Here is a 25,889-nt window from a genome sequence, read left to right on the forward strand (position 1 = left end):
TGAGCCCAGCACTCTGGTGTCGGCAGACAGGCCATGCTCCTGTTCCACAGGGCGATTAATGGTGGCAGGGAAGGTGTTTACTCCACTGGCTCCTGAACCGTTCCCCCTGACACAGCTGGACAACCAAGACCTAGGGCACGGCCTTGTCACGCTTCCGATCTCCGTGCTGGGCACCCTTGTGGAGTATGATCTCATCAGAGCCCTTTGGAGTTAATTAACAACTTAACTGCCTCCCTCTTTCCCCCTGCCTGACCCCACTGGGAACTGGCTTGGCGAAGCACACGGCCAGGGCAGCGCAGCAATGCTCAGAAGAGAGACATGCACACTCGCAGCCCGTTCCTCCTCCCATCGTTGCTCGGAGGCCCAGCCAGCCAGCAGGGAGATTAAATCAGCATTTAGCCAAAGGAAGCTTTGACAAGCCAGCTGGTTAACAGGGCTGGTAACCTCTCCCAGCGGGGAAGAGGGGAACTTCCCGCTGCAAGGCATCACCCCCATTGCATTCACAGTGGTGCTCACATGGCAAGCCACAAAGCCCACCCGATGATCAGAGGCAAAGTGGATTAGTCTGAGCCCTGGCATAAGAAATACATGATGGGCGAAATTGCTGTGATTCGTAATTGAGGCGAGCTGTTGAAGCAACCAGCGGGTGCCCCGTAAGCAGCCATGTGATGCTGCTAAGTTCCAGCAATGTACCCCCTGAGGGGAGAACAAAATCAAATGAGTCACAGCTTTCACAGAGCTCTGGCTGCAGCCTGGGCTGATGACACTGGTTTTCAACACGGAATGGCTCCTGTCCAGTTCCTGAATAGAATACCTTGGGAGCGCACAGCTCCAGCGGCCGAGAGGAGAGCAGAGCAGGCATCCCTCTGGCTACCTTCGCCTTCTTGTTTGCTTTGGGCTTTGAAAAATCAGCTAGCCACCTTCTTCTTAACCTCTCCCCTAGCCCTGCATTTGCAAAACTGGCTTTGCTTTCCAGGCTCCCAGCCAGTGGCGCGGGTACCCGGGCAGGTCCACTGCTATCTCAAGCCAGTGAAATGTGCAGGTGTGGTTAATTCCACAGGACAGCGCCTCACTTGGATCAGCAATGGGGTTTCTTTCCTTAGACCAATGGGTCTCAAACCTTTGCATTGGTGACCCCTTTCACATAGCAAGCCTCTGAGTGCGACCCCCCAGTCTACATTAAAAAAAAACTTTTTTTTATATTTAACACTATTATACATGCTGGAGGCGAAGCAGAGTTTGGGGGTGGAGGCTGACAGCTCGCGACCCCCAGGTAATAACCTCGCGACCCCCTGAGGGGTCACGACCCCCGGTTTGAGAACCTCTGCGTTAGACCATTTGCTCCATTTATACACTCCTCCCTCAGGCAAAAGGCACATTGGCCTCGATGAGATGTCGGTCTGACTCAGGAATGAGTCAAACCAGAGTAAAGATTTTGTTTGTCTCCAAGGCCTGGTCTACACACACAGTTGCCTGGATTTAACTGAAGATGTGGTGTGAAACTAATTCAATTAAACCAGTGCAGCTTTGTGCGTGGACGCTGTTAACTCGATGGAAACCTGGTTTATAGCTGTTTGGCTTGCCCCTGCAATTAACCAGTTTTGAACTGATACAAATGTGTCCACACACTGGTTTGCACTGGTTTCACTTATATCCCGATGTAAGTGAAACCAATGCAACTTCCACCTGTTGCCGGGCCTTTTGTTGTGGTTAAAGCTCTCAGAGATACAGTCCCAGAGAACGAAATGCTCTGCTTAAAAACAGGACAGGTACAGCACAGGCAGCTGCAGGGCCAGCCACCCACCCCTGCACTAAAGCACTGACATGCCTCAGCCAGGATGGTGAGGTACTGTCTCAGAGATGGGAAGATGCTCAGTTGTTATGGGCCATTCTGCCCTAGGTTCCTCTGAAGTTGTGGTGGCATGGACACCTCGTTACTGGGAGCTGACTCGAAACCCACCAAATTTACTTTGGACATACCCCGAGACAGCCACCAGATGGCAATACACTGCTGTGATCTTTAAACAGGGCAACAACTGGCAGCCCCTCCCACCGTAGCGCAGGTTACACCCTCATGTGACAACGAGGAGAATGTGAGGACCTGATATGTCAATTAAAAAAATAGATTGTAAAAAAATGTTGGAGGCCATCATCATAAAAGACCAAACGAAAGCAGCACTGTCAGCCCCCAGAGTTCAAAACACTTGAGTCAGGTCCTGAAAATCATGAGGTTGCCTTAAAAAAAATCAGGAAATTTTCAAATATAACCAATTTGGGGTTCTTTTTATTTGCCTTCTGGTTCCTGAGTTTTTAGGGTCCCTGCTTTTAAGCTTTTCTCCTCAGCTATGATACTTAGAAATTTACTTTTTTTAAAACAAAAACAACCCCCCCCCAAAAATGGAGCTTCTGACATAATCACAGGACTCTAGAAGCTAGGGCTTTAAGAAAGGCATCAAATAGCGTGAGAGTTGGCAATACTGTAAAAGGGTAACATTTCCTAAAATGTTCTAGCTTCAACGTTCATCTTTACCTATTATTTTTAACATTATCGTTAATCAGGCAGGCTCAACTTACTGCTGGGTGGTATGTGTGTGAATTTATTGCAGAGAAGGTCTTGGTATCTTGTGGAAGGAGTCTCCAAAGAACCCCAAATGGCAGGTACTTGATGGAAAATGCCACCATGCAAGCTGGGGTGTCTAGCAGCTCATTTTATTGTGAGTGATAACATATTAAGGAAAATACACTGATTGCACAGGATTACTGAGATGCTTAATCAGCTAACATTTGTAAAACACTCTGAGCGCCTCAGATGGAAGATGCTGGCGAAGGCTAAAGTGTGGCTGGGTTGCATCCTGGAGAATCTCAGATGGGTTTTGCTTTTGCAAGCCCTAACCTAAACCCAGCGGTGGCTCAGGGTCAGGTTCCATGTCACCCAAGCACCCTAAGTTCATGAGGGTTTGACCTGTTTTTATAAGTGACACAGGTACCAGTTTATTCACTAATAAGCCTGGCTATGGGCACCACCCCACCATCCCTGTGGTAGCTGGGCACCCCACAAACACTAATGTATTTACCCTCATTGCACCCCTGTGCTGTAGGGACGTAACATCATCCTTGTTTGATAGCTCAGGAACTGAGCCACAGAGATCATGTGACTTGCCCAAGGTCACATAGGAAGCCAGTCACAAAACCAGGATTTGAACCTAAATCTAGACAACTTTAGTCCAGCCCCTTATGTGCATCTGTTCAGTTTTCACTAACCAGGGTTGGGGAGTGAAAATTCTGCTGCCATTGAAGTCAATGGCTATTTTGCCACAGATGGCAATAGCAGCAGAAACAAATCCCAGTAATGGCTCTGATCCTGTTCCTAGCTCATCTAAACTCTTCATGTTTAAGGGCATCCAGTCAGATGGTTCTGGTTCCATCCTGCCTCTCCAGCAGCATTCATACCAGTATTGGAAGACAGCGTTCACACTGCAGCATTGTTTTATTGGTTAGGTTCACCCGTGTCATACCAGTTTAATATCAGAGATTTATGAGGTTTAATCTCTTGCTGTTTGAGAGGGTGTGACCCATCCAGGCCCTTTCCTTTTCGCACGGTCTAATTCATTCTTGCGCCAGTTTTATTACAGCCCTGGAGGAGCAGGTTACCTCAGTGTTCCTCTCCCCCAGAATTTTCCTTTGCCACACAGCGTTCCAGAGCATATGGACACAGTTATGCTGGGGATTTCACAGCAATTCACTCCCGCTCCATGGACTTTCCCCCTGCATTCAGAAATATGGTTTCTCCACACTAATACGGACAGGAGGTCTCTGTTCTGGAGAGAGGCTTTATAAAAAGCAGAGGTATGGGTTATCCCCTCACTCTCACAGTCTGTCCCTAGGGGCCACCTCAGAACGGATCGGTTTAGGTTTCTATGTGGAATACTTTTTAAAAGTTGCCTTTTCAAAACATATTTTGATTTTTCCATGTGCCGCTGCCAAGATGCCTTTCAACAAAGGGGTGACTAACTGAAGTCTCAGTGAAGGAAGGATTTTTCCAAGAAAGGGCAGAGTGAGAAGATGATCTCACCTTTTCGAATAGGATCCCACCATCTCCCCCCACCCCCCAGCCCCTCTTCCAAATGTTGATTGGGAAGGGACTGGTGAGACAAGGGAGCGGGGGTGGGCCAGCTGCCGGGCAGCACACTGTGCAACGGCAGTCAAGCGACTTTGGAAGGCCGCCCCCCATCCCACTAATTCCCTTCGCTCCCCTCGGTGTGCTAAAGGGATGTGGGTGTTGGGGGGTCATTTCCTGCTACACTCAGAAAGGGGCTGAGCGCTCTGCTCTCAAGGAGTTTGCTGCACGGGGCACAGGGAGGACAGCTTTGGATCTTGCTTTAAGAAGGGGCTTGTGGTTGCCGCTCGTTCCTGGGCAAGCGAAGCTGTTCAAAGCCGAAGGGAACTCGCATGCAAGGCTGGATAGTGTCAGGTGCGGAGCAGCCCCCCGAGATGTCAGTGGGAGTGGACAGGATCAGGTCCCTCTGGAGAGGCAGGAGGAAGGGCTCACTCCTAGTTTGGTGACACTGTTCACACTGGGGTCCCCATGAAGAGGCTACAAACCTGCTCCCTCTGGCTTCAGTTGTGCAGGATCGGGCCCATGCTGGGGCAAAGGGAACCCTCCCGAGCAAGGTCAGAAGGACTGTGAACAAGAAGTCTCAATGCCCAGGGTTCCTGTGGGTAGATTTATTTTTGCATTTGGAGAGGAAGGGAGGGGGGGGGTAAGAGAGCGGGGAGGGGGAGGGGGAGGGAGAGAATGTATAATGCACATGTCTGTAAGAATTAAGAGATTAACAGCTCTGGAAATTGAAACCCTCTGTTTATTCACAGGCCAGGTGTGGCGCAGCACAAACATACCGCGGAGCAGTTAATCTTTCCTTCCCTGGCCTCCTAATGACCTCAGCTTTGACCTGGAGGTGCTACCTTCTCTAGAGGTCAATACCCAGTCACTTTCTATGTTGCCCCAGGCCTGTCCTCAGCCCCTCCAAAGCCACCAATTAGCCCAAATCCTATTGTGCTAGGGAATGGAGCCGGGAATCCCTACAAACGCAGCCTGTGGTTTTGCTTTCTCCTTCATGGCTGCTCAGGATTTGGCTTCACTGGGCCTGGTGCCAGAGCCTTCAGGTGAGGAGAGAGCGTCTGGGACTGCCAAAGAGATTGTAATGGAGATTCCGAAGCTGAGCTGGAAATGACAGAATCCTTCCCTCCTCAGAGAGTGGAACAGCCAGAGACTCGAGGGATGGAAACGGGCTATTTAATCCCGTCCATCTCCCTGCCAGCGCCAGACTGGCCTGTCCAGTTCTGTGCTAAGTGGGCCAGGCAATAGGGGGATCCCTTAGGAAACTTATTCCATGGGAAGTTTATATTCAGTCTATAAGTCTCCGTACTTCCCTAAATTATTCCTCTGCCTCTTTGGACTTCAGACCCTTCTAATAACCTGCAGCTTGTTACTGTGCTTTGGGCTATGCAGATTTAACTTCTTCAGCTTGGCCACATGAACCTATAACCACTTTGGGTTTCTCTTCTCTGAACTCCCTCCAACTTGCCTATCTCTTTTAGTAAATAGTTGCCCAGAAATGATCACAATTGGTCCAATTCTCTTCTCCCTCCCAGCAGTGTAAAACTGGAGTAACTCCACTAAAGCCCATGGTAAGAAAAGAAGCAGGCTAATATTCCAGAGCTGCAGTGAGAAGGGCCTGGGGCTTTGTGATGATGTGTGCCTCTCCATCTGCAACCCCAAAACTAGACTAGCCTTTTTTCTTTTGGCAGCTGCATCAGATTGCATATTCATGCCTAATGTGTCATCCATTTTCAGCTTGAGGCACTCTCACTCTTGCTTCCCTCTAGGTTGCTCCTTCTCACACACTAGGTATGTGTCGTGCTATTTCTCCCAACATGTATTAGCAGCTGGGTTCCAAACTGAATCTCGTGGTGATATTTCTTGCTCAAATCTCTAGTGGCCTTGGCCCAGATCCTCAACGGTATTAGGTACCGAATTCCCATTTTCAATAGGAGTGAGACACCTAAATACCTTTGAGGAGTGGGATCCTTATCCATTGCCCACTGACGCCAGTAACGAGACTCCCACTGACTTTCATAGGCCCTACCTCCCTTTGCGTTATTTTGCTCCCCTCACTGCTCCTTCACAGATTCACAGATCCCAAGGCCAGAAAGGACCATGTGCTCATTTAGTCTGACCTCCTGTACGACGCAGGCCAGAGACCTGACTCAAAACAATTCCCAGAGCAGAGCTTTTAGACAAACATTCAGTCTAGATTTAAAAATTGTCAGTGAGAGAGAATCCACCACAGCCCTGGGTAAATTGTTCCAGTGGTTAATTACTCTCCCTGTTAAAAATGTATGCCTTATTTCCAGTCTGAATTTGTCTAGCTTCAACTTCCAGCCATTGGCTCATGTTAGATCTTTCTCTGCCCACTGCTGGATTGAAGAGTCCACTGTTAAATAGTTGTTCCCCATATAGGTACTTATAGGCTGTAATCAAATCACCTTAACCTTCTTTTTGTTAAACTAAATAGATGGAGCTCTGTCACTATAAGGCAAGTTTTCTAAGCCGTTAATCAATCATTCTTGTGGATCTTCTCTGAACCCTCTCCAATTTATCAACATCCCTCTTGAATTATGGATACTAGAACTAGACACAATATTCCAGAAACAGTCACAACAGTGCCAAACACAGAAGTAAAAAAATAATCTCTGTAATCCCACTCAAGGTTTCCCTGTTTATGCATTCAAGGATTGCATTAGCTCTTTTGGCCACAGCATTACACTAGGATCTCATGTTCAGCTGCTTATCCACCACAACCCCCAAATCTTTTTCAGAGTCACTGCTTCCCATCCTCTAAGTAAGGCCTACATTCTTTGTTCCTAGATGTATATATTTACATTTAGCTATAGTAAAATACATAGTGTTTCCTTGCAGCTAGTTTACTAAACAATACAGATTGTTCTGTATCACTGATGTGTCCTCTTCATTATTTTCTACTCTCCCAATTTGTGTCATCTACAGACTTTATCAGTGATGATTTTATGTTTTCTTCCACGGCATTGATAAAAATATTAAATAGCTTAGGGCCAAGAACCGATTCCTGTGGGACCCCACTAGAAACACATAGTTTACAATTACATTCTGAGACATATTGGTTAGCGAGCTTTTCATGTGTACCATGTTAATTTCATGTCTTTCTAGTTTTTTTAATCAGAATATCATGTGCTACCAAGTCAAACACCTTACAGAAGTCTATGTATATTACATCAACACTATTACCATTAGCAGCCAAACTTCAGAAATAGATATCAAGTTGACAGGATATATTTTCCATAAACCTGTCTTGACTGGCATTAGTTATATTATCCTCCTCTAATCCTCTATTAATTGAGGCCTCTCACCCGCTTAGTGCTGTCAGTGAATACTCCAACATATCCAGCAGCAATAGCTGCTTGGGCTCAGTCCCTTGGAGCCGGGGGCACTGTTTAACATAGTTCCTGTTCATCACTGGTTAGGCACCACAGGTAAAAGACACCTACCGACAGGAAAACCAAGGCTTGAAATGCAGGGATCTAAATAAGTGGCTGGCTTTTCAGAGGTGCTGAGCACCCATCACTCCCTCGGGTCAAATACTGATGCCAGGTACCTGATCCAGGTACCCAGTTGTGCTGGTAGAAGGGCAGACTCTCTAGTGATGCTGATGCAGCCAGCAGCATCCTGGACAAATGTAGCTCGAAATTCTCACCGGTGGCCACAGAACTGCTGCTGAGATCTCCATGGGCTTGGAGTCAGGCACCAATGCTCACCCTGGAGTCACATGGGCAGAAACTTCCCTGGGCCAAATTCCCTGGCCAGTTATGGTTGCTTTGTGTGTCACTCGTAGGGCAAAACAGCTTTAAAGCCAGCTTAACTGGCCAAGGTAGGATTCCTCTTGCATTAGGGACCCCTCCATGGTGTAAGGCTAGCAAAGCAGCTCCAATGCTCCCCCCCACTACCCAGCACTTGGGGCCAGGCTGGGGAATCTCAACACCTCTCTGATCCCTGGATTTGGGATTGGCCCTCTGAGACCACAAATAGCTTGAGTAAAGTAGAGCAACCCTGAGGCTGATCTAATTTGCCTGGGTAGCAGCCTGGTGGTCGGACAGCTCTGAATGGGGTAGGCACAAAGGGTGGCTTAAAGAATGGCTCAGTACTTGAATCTGATGGGGGATTGCTTCACATTCTAGTGCTGACCACATCTCAGTTGGACCAGAGTATTTGGTCTAAGTCCAGGCCTATGCTTTTACTAGTATAGCAATGTTGGTTAGGCGGGATGGGATTTTTTTCTACATTACTATCCTGGCAAAAGCTCTAGTGGAGATGCAGTTATACAAGCCTAAAAGGGCTTTTGCTGGTATAGCTTAATCTGCTTGCTGTCCTGGTATCAGCATTACTGGCAAAATAACTTCTTTGCCAGTATACCCACACCTGCACTAGGAGCGTTTGCTGGTGTAGCTATAGAGGTAGAACTAAACTGGCAAATCTTTGCTAGTGTAGATCTGGCCTAAGCCACTGTGAATAAACAGGAGACAAATGGAGCTGCAGCAAACCACGTACATTTGACTCCAGGGGCTGGCCTGCAGAGAAGGCTGCACCTCCATTAGAATGGAAACCAGGGGTCTAATTCTCCTTTGCCTTGCACGCTGCATGTCATTCACCCCTGTGGAAATGGGAGTAAAATGCTATCCTGTCAGAATCCTCCGCTCATTCACACCATAGTGCGAGTGTCCCACACCCTCTTTGCACAACTGTGAACGACCACACAAGGTGCAAAGCAGCTGCGAAGTAACCTCTGCCATGCACTTCTTCACTAGGCCAGGAAGATTGGGGGGGGGGGGTGTCTCCTCACCAACTTCACCCCCAAACCTAGATACCCCCACAAACCCAAGGCTTCCCAGTGCATTGCTTGCAAAGCCCTGAGCTCAGAAAGTTTAACAACCTCCCAGTTTACCAGCTCGGTCTTGTTTTCTGTGTAACGGGGATTTAGCAAAGTCATTAACTAATTCCACTTAGTAGTAAAGTAAAAAGAATTTTGTTCTACCCCAAGTCTCATTGAGGTTTAAATTGAAGTTGCATCCCTCTTACATGGCTTAGCTCAAAATATTTGTACAGAATATACTTTGCGGGAAACAGCCTATTTAAAAAAAAGCACAAATAGATAAAAATAAATAAATAAAAAGATCCGCTTTGAGTCACTGAATTAAAAAGGAAGATAAAAAGCCCTATTGAGCAGAGCTATCCAGATGATAGCTCCCCGCTTTAGCTCACAGGAGAAGTAACCATGTTCAACCTAATTGGGGCTTTTTAGGACATTCAGAGCTGCTATCATTCCGTAAAGTTGAGGCAAACTGCTTCCTAATTGGCTTCCCGCTGGGGTGTCAGTCAAAAAGTCTTTATTATCACTCCGGGCGCCTTTTCAATCCTTTATTCCCTCCTGGAATGTTTCGGAAGCTGGGCTGCCCTCACCTAATGCATGCTTACAAGGCCCCACCAGCATGAGTGCCGGCTAGCCTATGTGGCTGGGCTTCCTTGCCCCCACCCTCTTCTCCCTGTGCATAGCCAAGAAGTACACATTTTTGATGCCCTTGGATGTTCCTTCATTTGACTTGATACCGTTTGGTATGTTCACTCAAACATCACTGCTTGAAAAAGTAGAGTCCCAAATGTTCTTTAGCCCCAGCTAAGACGATCTACTGACCGTAGGCCTGTTTGGGCATGGGAAAATGGTATGAACTGCATTACAGGTGTGATCCTGGGGGGCCTGAGTGGAGGTGAAGGGACGCTCCACTTCCCAGCAGGGTCTCAGCACGTCTCAGGATCGGAACCCAACCCCATACACAAATTTCCTTGGAAAGTTTTTGTTCTGTTTTTTTTTTTTTTTTTTTTTAACAAATGTTGCCACTGGATGGAACAAAAATAAACAAAATATTGCAACTTCCATAGCTCCCTCTTTCTGCCTATGCATCCCTCTAGAATGCTTCATTGCAAGTATAGGTTTTTGTACTGTTCTATACAGGTTTTTATACTGTATTCACAACCGTAGTATCTGACAGGACAGCATCTTAAAGCAATAGCATGAGATTGTTGAAGCCCAAAACTTTAGTTCTTCTTTTAAAAAATGTTTCACAAAACCTAATAGAGATTTTTTTTTTAAATCAATAAAAACAAGAATTTTGGGGGGTGAAACAACCCTAACTGTTGCCATGCTGTAAAATTCCTACATTGCAAGACTGCTAGTGCTTGAGAACCAGGATCTGTAACTGACTGGAAATGATGTTGAAACTAACTTGTGAAATGCAAAAAGTCAACACCCAGCTTCAAAGATGAAAAGTGCTTGTGATTTTTAAAATTATTTCCCTCTAATAATTGAGGGCGCTACTTGTAAGTAACGCTAAGGAAAGACATTTGTGGCTCATTTTAAAATAGGATTTCAAACCCCTGGTGGCTCGTGTATCAGTGGGAGCAGAAATTGGCAGGGTCCTTTTTAATATTCTGTAGTGAATGCATTCCAGCCCTGCCTGTTCATTGTTGCAGAATGGGGATGGTCTTGCATTTAAACTTCAGAACACATTTGCCATGTGGTATAAAGCAAGAATAAACAGGCAGATTTTGCATTCAAACCCTGCGCGGTGGGACTGGCTGGGAAAGTCCTGATTGCTGCTGTTTCAAAGTTTGCCCCCTCTCCCCACCATGTTAGAAAACAAAGATTATAAATTATTCAGGGTTTAATTCTGTAAATGCACGATGGAATTTTATTTCACAGGGAGGGTGGGTGGGAGCTGGGGGGTGGAAGAGGAGGCGGGTATATGTACAAGAACAGGGCCCTCTTCTTACTGCCCCTCTGTGCGCGCTTGATCGCGTGAGTTGACGCGAAGCTGTCAGAATACAAAGCCAAAGCAGAGCATCTCGGAACACAGCAATTTCTGCCACTGCCAGGAATTCCCTTGTATGAAAAAGATGTTGTGAAGGAGTGTTAAATGGAAATTAGTTCTGCGTTTGCAAACACTTCCAGGATGTGCCGTGCGGCTGGTGTGACTACACGTTCGGAACGAGGAGGAGGAGGTGCCATTACCACTGCTGCTGGAAACTTTGATACAGAGAGGATGCCTTTTTATTTTTTTTCCAGAGGCCTCCAGCATTCAGCTGAGCTCATCTGGGCTTGCTCCAGGCATCACATTAAAAACTGGCCCTGGATTGACACAGCAACAGTTTGAAATCGACATGCACAGGTATGCTGATCAACCCCAAACATGACATGGGTAGGGTACAGGGCTTGGATGATAATATCTTAGCCCCCAGCAAGGGAGACAATGGGATGGGGATATAATATGCTACTTGTGAATAGGAGTGGTGGGGATGAAATTAAGACACCCACAGAAATAAAACATGGCCAAACAGTATCTTGTAATTATTTCATTATTCATTAGTTTAAAGAACTGATTTTAAAATATGCCCGGTACATCTCTAGGAGCATGTACAATACTGAACCTAACAGGCAACTATTACAAACAAAAGGCCTTAATAAATACCCTAGACCGGCTCCTAAGTGGATGTAGCACTGTTGACATCACTGGAGCAGCGTATGCAATGCATGCATGTGTGCCCTTGAACCAGCTGTGCCCATGGGACAATTCCATCTGGCCCCCAAACACACCTGGAGGACGCCACGTTCTAGACCTACATGGCAGGCTTCGCATAGGGTGGGCTTGTACGCACCATATGGACGAGGTCGTGCTGCATGGAGGATGCCATTTTGAATGCCAGTGTAGAACTGCATGCCTGACTAAAAATGTCGGGCCCTGCCCCTGCAATGTGCTGAGTTTCACCAGCTGTGGATCTGAACCCCTTTACACAGTGTATTATACACCAGTCCACTCCCCCACTGCATATAGGCAACAGCCAGTGCTTAGAGATGGACTCTGAAGATCAATATACACAGGAAGCTGATCATTTACACAAAGGCCTCTTTACCTCACTCTGGCAGCATCAAGGGGCTTTAAAGTGGATACAACTGTAATTCACACCCACTTTAAGTCTTCTTTACACTGCCAGGGTGAGGTAAAGGAGCTTCCATGTAAGGGAGAAGGTGGCCCAGGCTCTGCCAGGGCCAGGGCCGGCTCCAGGCACCAGCTTGTCAAGCAGGTGCTTGGGGCGGCCACTCCGGAGAGGGGCGGCATGTCCAGCTATTCGGCGGCAATTCGGCGGACGGTCCCTCACTCTGGCTGGGAGCGAAGAACCTCCCGCCGAATTGCCGCCGCAGATCACGATTGCGGCTTTTTTTTTTTTTTTTGGCTGCTTGGGGCGGCCAAAACCCTGGAGCTGACCCTGGCCAGGGCCCAATCCAGTTTCCATTACAGTCAACGGGAAGATTCCCATTGACCTCAACAGAAGTTGGCTCAGGGCCTCATCCTAGCGAAGGAAGTGAATTCAGGAGTCCAGAGTCCTCGACTGCACACAATCTGCTGCCTCCAGTCCCCCCACCCTAATGGGAAAGCCCCATGGAATTAAACAGAAAATGGTCACTTTTCTGTAGGATTTTTGGACTATCCTATAAAATGTAATAGAAAATTAGATCCCTAATGTGGAATTCTATAGGTGACTTAAAAAAACCCTACAGAAATGGTCTCAGTCCCTGTAGGCATGTTTGAAGTCATTGCTACAACCTTCAGTTACATTTCTACAGAGCCCCGTTGATTCCATCCTTAACAGATTGCACAGGAATTTTCCATCAATCTGGTTCCTAACACCTAGAATACCCCCAGCTAATTTCAACTGCAATGGCAACACTTGGGAAGCAGGGTTGATCTCCCCGAAAGCCAAGACAGATTCTAACCTCATTTAACTTCAGCTAAGCCCACAGTAAGTCTGTTGACTTCTTTGGAGACCCCTCAGTGAAATGCTACCAGAGTATCTAGGATCAGAATGAGGCCCACTGGGCTCTATAGATGAGACTCAACACTTTGAATTGCAGCTGACACTGGACCGAGAACTCGTCAAAGATATTGATGATGTAATTAAATCACAGCTCCATTACAAACTTTTTTTTGTAAAGATATCTTCATGACCAAGGATCTAAGCATCAACGTATCATTAAAGGGTATAAGAAACACAAAGGATTGATGTTTGACTCAATACAGAAGTAAAATTCTATGGTCTGTGTTTATAGACTACATGATCTAAGAGTCTCTTCTGTCCTTAAAATCTATGATACTTCTCTCACATACACTGGTGTGAATCAGGAGTAACTCCATAGAAGTCACTGGCAAAACTAGTGTTACAAATGAATCAGACCATTTTGCATAAGTATATCGGTACCATCTGGTATTTAGCTGTGACTATCTTAGTACCTTTCCCAGACCCGAAGAAGAGCTCTGTGCAGCTGGAAAGTTTGTCTTTCTCACCAACAGAAGTTGGTCCAATAAAGCTTGTCCCCCTACTTCTTAGGGGCAGATAGTTTAGCTTAGGAGCTCATTGGGATTATTTTATCTACATTCAATAAAAACAAAAAACGGAAATATGTAACCAATAGCTAACCCTTAGAGACCAGGCTCTCTGCTGGTATTAACTGGCACTGCAGCATTGACTTCAGGGGTCTCTGTACTGCTCAGTCATGTGATGTGACACACCACCACCCCTCTTGCCAAATTATCCAGCTACTCTGCCTGGTAAGTGCCAGAGCGTAGGAAGTTAGGGCTCTGGAAGTGGAAAAGCATGGATGAGCTTAACCTTGAAGCGGGTCTTTTGATTAGATGTTCCCATCTCATTTGGAAAACTGTAACTTTCCAGACGGAAGAGCTTTTGATTGTGCACGGTCTGACTTTTGGGAGGTGTCCCAATGAATTGGATGCCATCCTCACTTGAACAATCATTAAAATCCTACTGTATAAAACACACAGTATTCTCTTGCTAAGACACAGCAGACCGGTCACTGTGTCTGCAGACATTTCTCTTCCCCTACCCCTTGTTTCAGTCACTCTGAAAATTGCTAAGTGCTAATGATAACCTATAGCATGGATACCAAACCCTGAGCCTTCCGTGCTATGGGGATAGCTGTGCCTGGTGTAGCTGGATGGGGAAGGGTATATGCACTCAAATGACAAAGAAGCATTGGCCACTAGTTTTCCGAAGCCTAAAACAATTTTAAAAAGTCACTGCCGTCACAGAGTATGCATCACTTGGGCTGAGGCGTGGGCGTGGCCCCAGAGGACTCTAGAAAACAGAGAATGCAGTGTTGGGGCTGGGCAAGGACCCTGGGGGAACTGTGTTCACCGTTCATTGAAAATACTTTTAAAGCATCACTGCATGTTTTAGAAGTGTCATTGCACACACATGCATCACTGCGATTTAGAGCCTTGTTTAGGGAGGCTGATTTCATCTCTAAACCATAGAAAAATAATGCCTAAAATACAGGTTACAAACACTCAGAGCATGGGGCAGGAATGAACAGAGATTGCACTAGAACAGAGATGAAGCTGTATGGGAATCCTGACCGCTCTGCTCCTTCCATATGTACGAGTTCTTCCGAGGTGCACCTGGAAATGCACATGGTCCCTTCCACATACACGCCCCTCTCTTGCACAAGCTGTGACTATGCTGGGCAGAACAGGTCCTGGGTTCAGACATGCTAGAGCTCATCCCTTGCAGTCTCATCGAATATGAATGAGGCCAATTGCATTTTAGGAAAGAGATGTTTTTTTAAAATCCCCCTCATTTTAAAAACGCTGGGAAGGCCAAGAACGCACAACTCACCATAGTCTTTCTTGCAGTATTTCTTCATGTTAATCTTCAGCTTCCCCTTGGACGCCTTGCAGTATGAGTCACAATCTGTAGGGGGGAGAGAAAGCGGGAGGGCAAGAAAAGATTAACAAAACAAATTAGCCTTAAAAATGCATAAAAGGCTGGGGGAGGGGGAAGCGAGACAAGCTGCAGGCTGCTATGAATAAGCAGCATGCCTGTGATATCCATCTGCCAGGCCCCGAGTGGGTCGTCTAGCAGGGGCATTCAGCAAAACCTTCCTTTCTAAAGAAAGCCTTTTACAAAGGAAGCCATCCTCCCTCCTCCCCGCCTGACGAATCCCTTTAGCTGTCTTCGCCGGGCTGCCTCTGCCTTCATGGGAGAGCCCGGGGCCTCCCTTATTGTGCCACCCAGCTCTTTTGAGAGCCACACAAATTCCCCCTGTTCTTAAACTGCAAACTGGAGCCTGATTAAAGCCCACAGAGGCCTCATTGTAACCCCTAACCCAGGCCTGTGGCAGGCTTTGGCATTCATTGCAGAGAGATTCTGGCTGGGGTCACACTCCAACAAAAGAGGTCAGAGAGGAAATTAGCAGCCCATGAAGCATTAGCAAAGCCTTTTGGTGTCCACTCTACTGGAGTGTGCAAATAAAATACCCCAGTAGGAACATTTCATTTCTAATGGGCCCTACTGCTGTGACATGATGATTTTACTCCTCCGAACACCAGCCTGTGTTCCACTGCCACTAATGTGATGGAGCCGGGACTGTTGCTCTGGCAGCGCTGGCAACATAGTGACTGTGTTTGCTGTGCTGGAGCAATTCCATGCATTTCAGCCCACTGGATACTGACTTATTCCTGATACATCGGAGGCTCCTCCCTGCTTGGATTTTGGCAGAGCCATCCCAGTTTTGACAGGGCGGTTCTAAGTCTGGCCACGTGGCTGGAGCAGACAACACGTCATGATGCAGCCGTGCTGCAACGTGATGATGTAACAGCAGTACACTGCATTGCCATAAGAACATAAAAACGGCCATACTGGGTCAGACCAAAGGTCCATCTAGCCCAGTATCCTGTCTTCTGACAGTGGCCAATGCCAGGTGCCCCAGAGGGCATGAACAGAACAGGTAATCATCAAACGATCCATCCCCTGTGGCCATGACACTGCACTGTGATGTGCAAATATATTGGCACAAGGTGGCGACAAAGTAACGTCACATGCAACCATGCGATGGCCATGTTGCCATGGCCACACTGCACCTTGGCACTGTAACAATTTTAAATGACTTGGATGTTGGTGCTTCCACCATTGGCCTTAGAGGTTCTGGTGCACATGGCTGCTCTGCTGCAAATGGGCCCGATGGGAGGGGAGGATGTAAAGGGAGTGAGAGTTTGACTCAGGCAGGAGGCCAGGCTGAATCGGGGCAGATATCCACACAAAAATACCTCTTCTGTAACATCTTTCTTACCTCTCCCATTTTTAAGCAGTTTTTTGGTAATCCTTAAAAAAATGCAAATGCCACTGAGAGGCACCAGAGCTCTGTGACTAAGGACCGGGGAGGAGGAAATCAGGAAAGGGAAGCAGTGTCAGTGAAGGGCAAGGCTGCCAGGGCACAAGCAGATGAGCCATCTGCCACTGGTCCCAGCAGGGTTTGCCCAGATCCAGCTGATGGGAAGTTGCAGGTGACTTTCTGACACACCTCCCCGAGCTCATATTCTGACCTGATGCAATTTGCTGCTGGAGATAAGCCTTTGGCTGGAATGTTCTAAACAGAACCGTGCAGTGTCTGCCTGCATCTCCTCCAGCGTTGGACCTGATCTTCTGAAGCTGCTTGTAGCACTATTGGCGCTTACAACCTTGTGGCCATTCCACCTCTATTTCCCCTTCATACAGGCCCCTTTAACTCACTCAGTCTCCAGTGACCTTGTAAGGTCAAATCCCCTAATTTGCTCTTCACCGGCACTCCTCAGGCTGGCAACAAACTTTGTCAAATGTCCAGAACAAACACACAGCTTCACAGCTCACCTTCCCTCCTGTAACTCCAGCGTGGTCTGGCTAGGACTCTGCAGCAGCATAACGTGCTCCTCATAGCTGCTCCATCCACCAGCCCCAGCTCCACACAACGTCCTGTTTCCCAAGCATCCCGTTTACAGCCGGGCCACCTGTACTGCCTCTGGCAAGCTCAGCTACTTTCCCAGCCATGCCCCTCTTTGCAGCATCCTGCTGCCTTTCATATTGGAATCACTAGATTCCTCTCAGGTGGGGCTCCTCTTGCCATCAGGGCTGCCTGAGCTCCAGGCTCTCCAGCCCACACACAAGCCACCCTGTTACACTGCTCTTATTATTTGCATTACTGTAGTGTCTGGAGGCTCCAGCTGAGACCAGGGCCCCATTGCGGTAGGTCTTGTCCAAACCCATAGGGAGAAATGACCCTTGCCTGGAAGACCTCACAATCTAAATAGACCAAGGGTAGAGGGGTAACAGAGGCACAGCGTGGGGAAGTAACTGGGAACTAGGAACACCTTACCCACCACTCTCCTAACCTTGGAGAGGTGCAGAAAGAACGAGAGGTTTCTAAGCCCACTAGAAGCAGCAAGGAGTCCTGTGGCACCTTATAGACTCACAGACGTATAGGAGCATGAGCTTTCGTGGGTGAATACTAGGGCCTTTGTAGCTGCAATAGCTATTTGAAACGGGAGTTACTCTCCAGAATTGCTGGGGAAGTTTGTTCTATTGAACCTGTGCTGACTCTGGTGGGAAGTCAGCACTCCAATGCGTGATGAAAACACAGACCTCTGCATTAGCCAACTGACTTCTGCTGGGACATACCAGGCATGCCTAAGTAGAAAGCATCAATAGTGCCACCCTTACTCCTCAACGTATGTATCCTACTCCATGAGTAGTGCCACGGATTTCAATGGAGCAAGTTACTACTCAACAGGAGCAAGAGTATCAAAATCCGGTCCTGTGTTAGGTAGAACCAGTTGCCTTTTTCACCTATTTGCTAGGTGAATGCACCTCCTGTATTGCTAAGTATACAAGGTACAGCCAGGAGAAGTGCAGTTGCCCAACACCAAGGGACCAGGAGTCAGGTTTTCAAAGGTATTTAGGCCTCTAAAGATGAAGATAGGCACTTAGTGGGATTTTCAAAATGTTTAGATGCTTAACTTGATGGGAGTTAGGGCGCCTCGGTGCTTTAAAATCTGGGAGAATTCAAATCCCCTGATCCCAGACCCGGCCAATTGTTTTGGTGCCAGGTCACGTTTAAACTCAGAAGCAGATTATTTTCTGGTTCTGGTTGGGATGTGGCCACCAGGGCCGGCTCTAGGCACCAGCAAAACGAGTTGGTGCTTGGGGCGGCACATTTTTAGGGGCGGCATGGCCGGCGCCAGAATGCCGCCCCTAAAAATGTGCCCCGGCCGCCCTAGCTCACCTCCGCTGCTGCTGCCTGGGAGGGAGGGGGAGATCCCGAGCGGCCGCAGCGCGCGAAACAGCTGTTTCGCGCGCCGCTGCTCCCCCTCCCTTCCAGGCCCTCAAACCTGGGAGGGAGGGGGAGATCCCGAGCGGCCGTTTCGCGCGCCGCTGCTCCCCCTCCCTCCCAGACTTGAGAGCCTGGGGGGAGGAGGCAGGGCTGGGGATTTGGGGAAGGGGCGGAGTTGAGGCGGGGCCGGGGGTGGGGTAATTAAAAAACGGGGGAAGGGGGGGGAGGCGGCCAAAATTGTTTTTGCTTAGGGCGGCAAAAATCCTAGAGCCGGCCCTGGTGGCCACAGTCTTGCTAAGAGACCAAGATGATAGAAATTCCATAATGGCTAATCTTCCAGACTTCCAGCAGTTAGGGCTAAAATCTTGCAAAATCTCAAAATCTAACTCTGATTCCACCTCCAACCCAACCCCTAGCTCCCAGTCTAATCCTAACCAAATACACACACGGCCTCATCAGCCCATCTCCATTCGCTCCTATTGTTCTCCAGACACTAGTCTCTTGACTGCTATCAACTTTATTCCCATCCCTCAGAAGAGTGCAAATGATGATAAATTGCTTTGTTCTCTCTAAATATGATCTAATCAAAGTCGGGGCCAGAAGCAAAACCTATCATTTGAAACAACACGGTTTTCCATGCCAGAAGCCCTGCTGAGATTCCCTACCATGCTCCCAACCTGCCAAGAACCTTTTAAATGGAAAAGAATAGCCGAGGGCCAACGGATTATAGAAATCATTACGGCTCTTTGTTTTCTTCTTCTAATGTGACCCTGAATGTCAAGCAAGACTTGAAGTTTGTCCAATAAAAGATATTACCTCACCCACCTTGTCTCTCTAAGCAAGACTTGAAACACACTGGAACAGAGAGTGGATATCCCATAAAAGCATTGGCACAAAGCTTTAGCTGGAATCTTTTATAATATCTAGCCCTTTCTTTCACTAACCCTATAGGGCTTGCAGTCTGACAATCATTCAACTGCCCGTCCTCAGAGGTTTCCTCTGTAATCCTTAAACCTGTCTGCGTGTCATACCCTCTGCAGGGGTAGAGAAGGGCCAGAACTTGGTTGCAATTCATATAAAGGAGATTCTTTATGGAGGCTGCAGTCACAGACAGATCCCGTGGTTCTCTCTGGCTCTCAGACTGTGCTGACTAATGTCACCATGAAGGGCTACCCTAAGTCCTGGCTTGAACTTTGCAGCCACAGGAGGAACTGCTGATGACCCTGAATTCCCTTTGTTCAGACCACGGGAGATGCACTGTCCTCTTTTTGCAGCGACACTATATGGCAGGCCAATGTTTGCTATGGGCCAGACAACACCAAACCATCCTTTGAGGGCACAGGCCATGTCCAGGATGGGTTATTTTAATGTTGACAATGCTGAGGAATTGTGAAAGATTCCAGATGATGAACACTGAAAGAAAACTTGTGTGGAAGAGTCTGCAAAGAGAACAAGTCCTAAGGCCCTGACCTAACCAGAACAGACAGGGCTCTGACCAAACGCATCTGGCTAAGCAACATGCAGATCTGAGACAAGCAATCGGATTCATTGAATATGCAGCTAATGGGATTCTAGTCAGGAACAACAGGCAGGACATTTTCTGGATACTAATGCACTACGATGATGATTATTACCAACGCTTTGCCCTCCTATAGCACGTCATTCAAAGATCTCTAAGCTTTATAAATACTCACTAATTAGGCTTTGTAATACCCATTTCACAGAAGAGAAAATGATGCACAGAGAGATGATTTATCCAAGGCCATACAGCAAGTTAGTAGCAGAAGAAACTAAAACCCAGGAGTTCTGTCTATCAATCTGCTGCCCTAACTGCAGGACAACACAGGGAGCAAGTTACCACATCCTGATACTTGTACCAAATGAAATGAATGAAAGGAGCAGCAGGGATGTAACATTAGTTATAAGCTAGAGCAAAAATGCCCTCTTGGATGAATGGCTAATGGTCGCCCAGCCCAATCTACCCAAGATGGCAGAGGCTGCCTTGTGTCTGCTAGCTGGTGGGGGGACATGACCAGTAGACAGAGTCCCTGATCTGGGTCAAAGCTCACTTTGGGAGTGCAAAAACTCCAGCCAGGACAAGTGTGGTCCACAAGCACCACCTCTACTAGAACCAAACAGGAGATTCGTCACTGGCTGAGCCAGCGGGAGCCGTTCTGAGCATGTCAATACAGGAAGGCTTTCTGTCCATCTCCTATAGCTTGCCCTGTCTTAGCATCAGGTCCAGAAGTACTGCTGCTAGAGAAAGTGGGATTAATCCCAGACCAAGAATCACCCTGGAGTTTGTCTGGAACCATGCATGGAAATGAGCCCACATCTCTTCAGGAGCTTCAGAGAAGTTTGGCAACCTTTTCTTGTGGCTTAAATTCTCTGCACTTCCCAATCACCAGGCTGTTCTCATAGTATTTCCAGTTGGGCTGAGATTAGGAACTCCAAGAAACCTGCCCTTGTGAGGTTTCCAAACCCAGGAGCCTGGGATAAGATTCAGAGAAGTATCCAAACTTGACTGACTCTCCAGAACTTGGCCTGCCAGTATGTACTTCCTAAACGGATATCGCATTGAGTCAGCAATCAGCACATTCGAGCACCCTGGGCTCAGTCCTGCTTTTAGGGCAGGGAGTAGCATCAGGGCCGGTGATTCTTAACATGACAGGAAACAGCCTAACGGTGCCCAGCAAGGATTGCTGGTAGCTGTGGTGTGAAAACATCCTCTGTGCTTCAGCAGCTGTGGATATGAAGATACTGTGAGCCTCATGCACCAGGTGGAACCACTTTAGTTCTTAATTAACTATCTAGTTCTATGTTCTGGGCCTGGCACTCCCTGGCTTTCACCACTGTCAATGAAGAGTAATTCTACTGAAGTAAGGGAGAGCTGGATCAGACCTTCCTACTCTGCCCTCTCTTCCTTTTTCCTCCCTCCTCACTTCTCTACTTTCTGGGCCAGTGCCTCAGCTGGTTTAAATTGAAGTCAATGGGCCAATTCCCCAGCTGGTATAAATCAGCATAGCTCTAATGAAATCGGGAGGGCCGGATCCCAACTCATGTAAATCAACGTAGCTCCAGTGAAGTCAATGGGTCACGTCCCAGCGGGTGTGAATCCGCAGAGCTCTATTGGTTTCAGTGCTGATTTACATCACCGGTGGATCGGGTCCCCTGGCTCTCTCTCTGTCTTTCACCTTCTGAGCTCCCTCCTTTCTCAAACTGCTAGAAAACCCACTGGAGACTGTTTCGGTTGACAAATTAAATCTCTGAAACAAAGCTCAGATTTTGTGCTTGCGAATGAGCTGTGCTGCATACTTAATATTAAAAAGGTCACCTCTTAGCCAAGCCAAATGCACACAGAGAGCGCTGTAGTCTATTACACTAACGTTGCCTAATGATTAAAAAAAGATTCCGCTCGAGTCCATCAAACATAATTTCAACAGCTCAGACTCCGGTGGAAAGATTTACTGTGCTGCTGCTCCCTTGCTGAAAGCTGATCGCCGAGCCAAGCTCCAAGGGTTGCTGGGTGCGGGGGTCGGAAATGGGGAGGAGACACGACTTGCTGACAACTGGAATACACTGAGCACTGCTGCAACACATACAGGCCATTAAAGGGATGTAGGATACTTCCTGCCTCAGTTATTTCTCCCTGTGTTCTTCCTCGCCATACACCCATTGCCTACTAGGCTGAGTGGGCCTGGTCTGATTGTGAAAGGTGCTGAGTATCTACAGCTCCCACTGGCTTTCATGAGAGATGCGGGTGCTCTCTTGCACACCTCTTGGGTTAACAAGGACCAACCATGGGGTAATCCCCCTCTAGACGAAGGATCCCAGAGACCAAAGGACGTGGCTGAAGCAACGAGAGCGGGAGCTGCCTAGCAAATAGGTGAATAATTTTCACCTTAGACATTCTACTCACCCCCTGTCTCCAGACGGAGTGATAGTGACCAGGACGACACAGGGCCTGCTGCGAGAGGGAGGGGAACCTGTAGTGTAGTGTAGGAACTGAGCTGTAAGGGCAACGGGGTAGAGTCAAGTTGCCATTTGTCCCGGTCCCATGGGGAGCAGTTCTGGGCTGGAGGTTTTGCCCTCTGCTCTGCCTCTCAGGGATGGGCTGGAGGATAGAATCAATCCTAGCTATTTCTTAACTATTACAGCTGCCGCCATGTCACTGTTCGGTCATGTTTTGGCGGCCATAATGCTAATGGGTCAGGTGACTTCCTGGAGTGGGTGGAGACTTTCCACCCCAAACAACTCCTTTGTTTTGAGCCTTGCTTCTCTGGCGAGAAAGCTGGGTTCTCCTGTCTCTTCCTGCCTGACAGACATGATCTCTTGCTTGAGAACATAGCATGCTCTCCCCCTAAACCCAGCCAGCACAAATTGCATCTGGGACCCGCTGACTCACAAGGTTACCCATGCGCTCTCCTGGATTCAAATCTATTTAACAAGGAGAAACTACAGTATAACTCCGCACTTGTCACTAGTCCAGCACCTTCCGTCTGAGGGCTCAAGTGCATTACAAACCTGAACTAACCAAGCCATACAAACTCCCTTCATTGTATCATCCCTGTTCCCCACAGATGGGGAAATCAGGGCACAGAGAGGTTTAAAGAGCCAGTTTTCAAATGTGGACACCTAAATACATATTCTTGACCCTAAATACCCATTTTAAGCACCTAAATTCTGATTAAGGGAGTAGATCAGCACTTGGGTGGCAAACAAAGGACATTAAGTGCCTACTTTAGGCATCCAAATTAGGAAATTGAAAATACAGGAAATTTGAGGCAGGACTAAAACCCAAACCTCAAGATTCCCAGGTATATGTTCCTCCCACCAGCCCATGCTTTCCTTTTCGATGGGCTGTAGACCTGCCAATATCAAAGAGAGGGGAAACATCATGAAAAAAAATCTTACCATATATCATGGGAGTGACTGGATGGTTTTCCATGAGAAAACACGAACTGAGAAGGCAGTTACTGAGTCTCAGTGGTAAACTGAGCAAGAGGGAGTTTGGAAAGATGCAATTGGTACTACTTGTTCTGAGAGCGAACCAAGGTCTTACAGCAGGTGGCAGGAGACTGTTTTGTGTCCATGTCAGCTTAGTAAAATATGTCAGCAATGCATTTACAGGCTTTATGGTGCTGACGGTCCCTTTGATCTAGCTAATTCTCTGGCCATGTGAAGGGCTTTCACGGCTAAACACCTTGTTTGTTTTATTAATTTTTTTTCTCCTGAAAAAAGTCACTTTAGTTTAAAAAACAATGTTTCCCCTCCATCTTTTTAGGGAGTGTTAGTGCTGGTGAGAGCCAGGCATGGTGCAGTCAGGTGCTGGACAACCAGCCACACTCAGCTCTACCAGTGCACCTCCTTCCTGATCTGGGAGAAAGCTGAATGAATAATGGCTTTTTTGGTTCAGGAACTAACCTGAAAAATCCAAAAAATATCACAGATCGATTCAAACTGAAACTGTATTTTTGGAATTTTTTTGCTGAATCAAAAAAAAAACTGAAAAAAATTTCATTTAAGTTAACCCAAAACAAATTTTTTTTGTTTTTCATTTTGTTTTGGTTAATTTTTGGGTGGTTTCCTCCCCCCCCCCCTTTTTTTGTTTTCTAAATGAACCACATTTCTAAGAAAAATGCTGTTTGGACTAAAAAATGGAAATAAAATGTTTTGAAATGGTCAAAATGAAATATTTTGACTTTTCAGAATTGTTTTTTTTACATTTTTTTCAGGCCAAACTGTTGTCAAATTCAATCCAAATTCACTAATTGTTTCAGTGCTCCTCCAAATGCATTTTTTTCTCCAAATTTAGTATTTGCCAAAAAATTTCTGCCCAGTTCTAGTTGGAACAGTGCAAGGCAGGGACTTCCCATCATGCCCAGGCTAAGCTGCAACCAGGAAACTTACTTCACTTGTGATTTAAAGATGATCTTCACAACTCTACTAAAACCACACTGCAGTAGTGGAAACCAAATGCCGTTCGGATATAAAGAGTTAGAAACATTTAAAACCATTTTGAGATTTGTGTGCCTAACCTAAATACTGATGTAACTGCCTAAATATAGATTTAGGTGCTTAACGTTAAGCACCCAGATCTGAACATTTGGCCTCAGCACATCAGTGACTGAAACTCACCTCCCCCCGACTCCTGCTGCACAGTCCCAAGGTTCAGATGCAGCATGGATTGCCATCTTTCACCTGATACAACTCAGAAAGCCTCCCCTGCCTGAGAAGGCTGCAGTAGTTCTAGTATTAGTGCGTACAGGCTGTCTGTTGGTGTGAGGTGAATCTGGTCCCCGGCCTTGTCCCCACCCCCCCAGTAGTAAGCATTCTTCAAAGTGTTCAAGTTTCTTGTTTTGCACCTTGAAGGGTATGAAGGCAGGCTGTCACAGAGCAGAGCAGGAATATAGAGTGTTTGGATTTCAAACACTCCCAACTCCGGCACTTCATCCCGTTACAAAGATCGGGTTGGCCTGAGAAATTCAGATCTGGGTCCTGCTTTGTATCTCAGACACCCCCAAAGGGTTTTGGATCTGGGGTGTTGGTTTGGGCCTCTTAGTTAAAAAGACAAGACTTCAGGAAAAAACGGGTTTCACTTCCCCCTCCTCTCCATCCCCCTCCTTCACCTTCTCCCCCCATATGCAGCCTGTATGCTCCAATGCTGCTGTATTGTAGATGTGACTAGAAGAATGAATGAGAGGAAGGCTGTATCAAGTAAAAGGCCCCATTTCAACTCGTTATGCACCAGAATGGCTCCTACCCTGTTTATTTAGGGGATTCAGAACCCACCTCTATTGTGCAGGTTTTAAAGAAAGGCTAAATGAGGTTTATAAAGTGCTCTGCAATTAGGGTTGCCAACTTTCTACTCGCACAAAACCGAACACCCTTACCCCACCCCTGCCCCACTCCCTCCTCCGAGGCCCCGCCCCTTCTCCGAGGCCCTGCCCCTGCTCACTCCATTCCTCCCTTCATCTGTCGCTCACTCTCCCCACCCTCAGTCACTCGCTCATTTTCACCGGGCTGGCTCAGGGGGCTGGGATGTGGGAGGGGGTGAGGGCTCTAGCTGGGGGTGCGGGTTCCGGGGTGAGGCCAGAAATGAGGAGTTAAGGGTACAGGAGGGGGATCAGGGCTGAGGCAGGGGGTTGGAACACGGTGGGGGGTTGAGGGCTCCGGCTGGGGTTGCAGACTCTGGGGTGGGGATGGGGATGAAGGGTTTGGAGTGCAGGAGGCTACTCTGGGCTGTGATCGAGAGGTTCGGAGGGCGAGAAGGGGATCAGGGCTGGGGCAGGGGGTTGGGTTGCGGATGTGTGTGTGAGAACTCTGGCTGGAGGTGCGGGCTCAGGGTTGGGGATGAAGGATTTGGGATTGCAGGAGGCTGGGATCGAGGGGTTCGGAGGGCGGGAGGGGAATCAGGGCTGGGGCAGGGGGTTGGAAGTGGCTCGGGGGAGCAGGCTCTGGGCGGCGCTTACCTCAAGCAGCTCCCGGAAGCAGCGGCATGCCCTCCTGTCATAACTATAAAGGGAAGGGTAACAGCTCTCCTGTGTACAGTACTATAAAATCCCTCCTGGCCAGAGACTCCAAAATCCT

General features: G+C 47.6%; 1 protein-coding gene across 1 annotated transcript in view; it reads right to left on the reverse strand.

The window, feature by feature from the left end:
- NTN1 (netrin 1) overlaps positions 1–25,889 on the reverse strand; it is a 214,637-nt gene that overhangs the window by 12,194 nt on the left and 176,554 nt on the right. Inside the window, exon 6 of the mRNA XM_026654489.2 lies at positions 14,834–14,908. Coding sequence (XP_026510274.1) covers positions 14,834–14,908 — 75 coding nt within the window. The remainder of the gene's footprint in view (positions 1–14,833; positions 14,909–25,889) is intronic.

Source organism: Terrapene carolina, unplaced genomic scaffold (assembly GCF_002925995.2).
Source record: "Terrapene carolina triunguis isolate 2854851 unplaced genomic scaffold, T_m_triunguis-2.0 Scaffold192, whole genome shotgun sequence".
NCBI lineage: Eukaryota > Metazoa > Chordata > Testudines > Emydidae > Terrapene > Terrapene triunguis.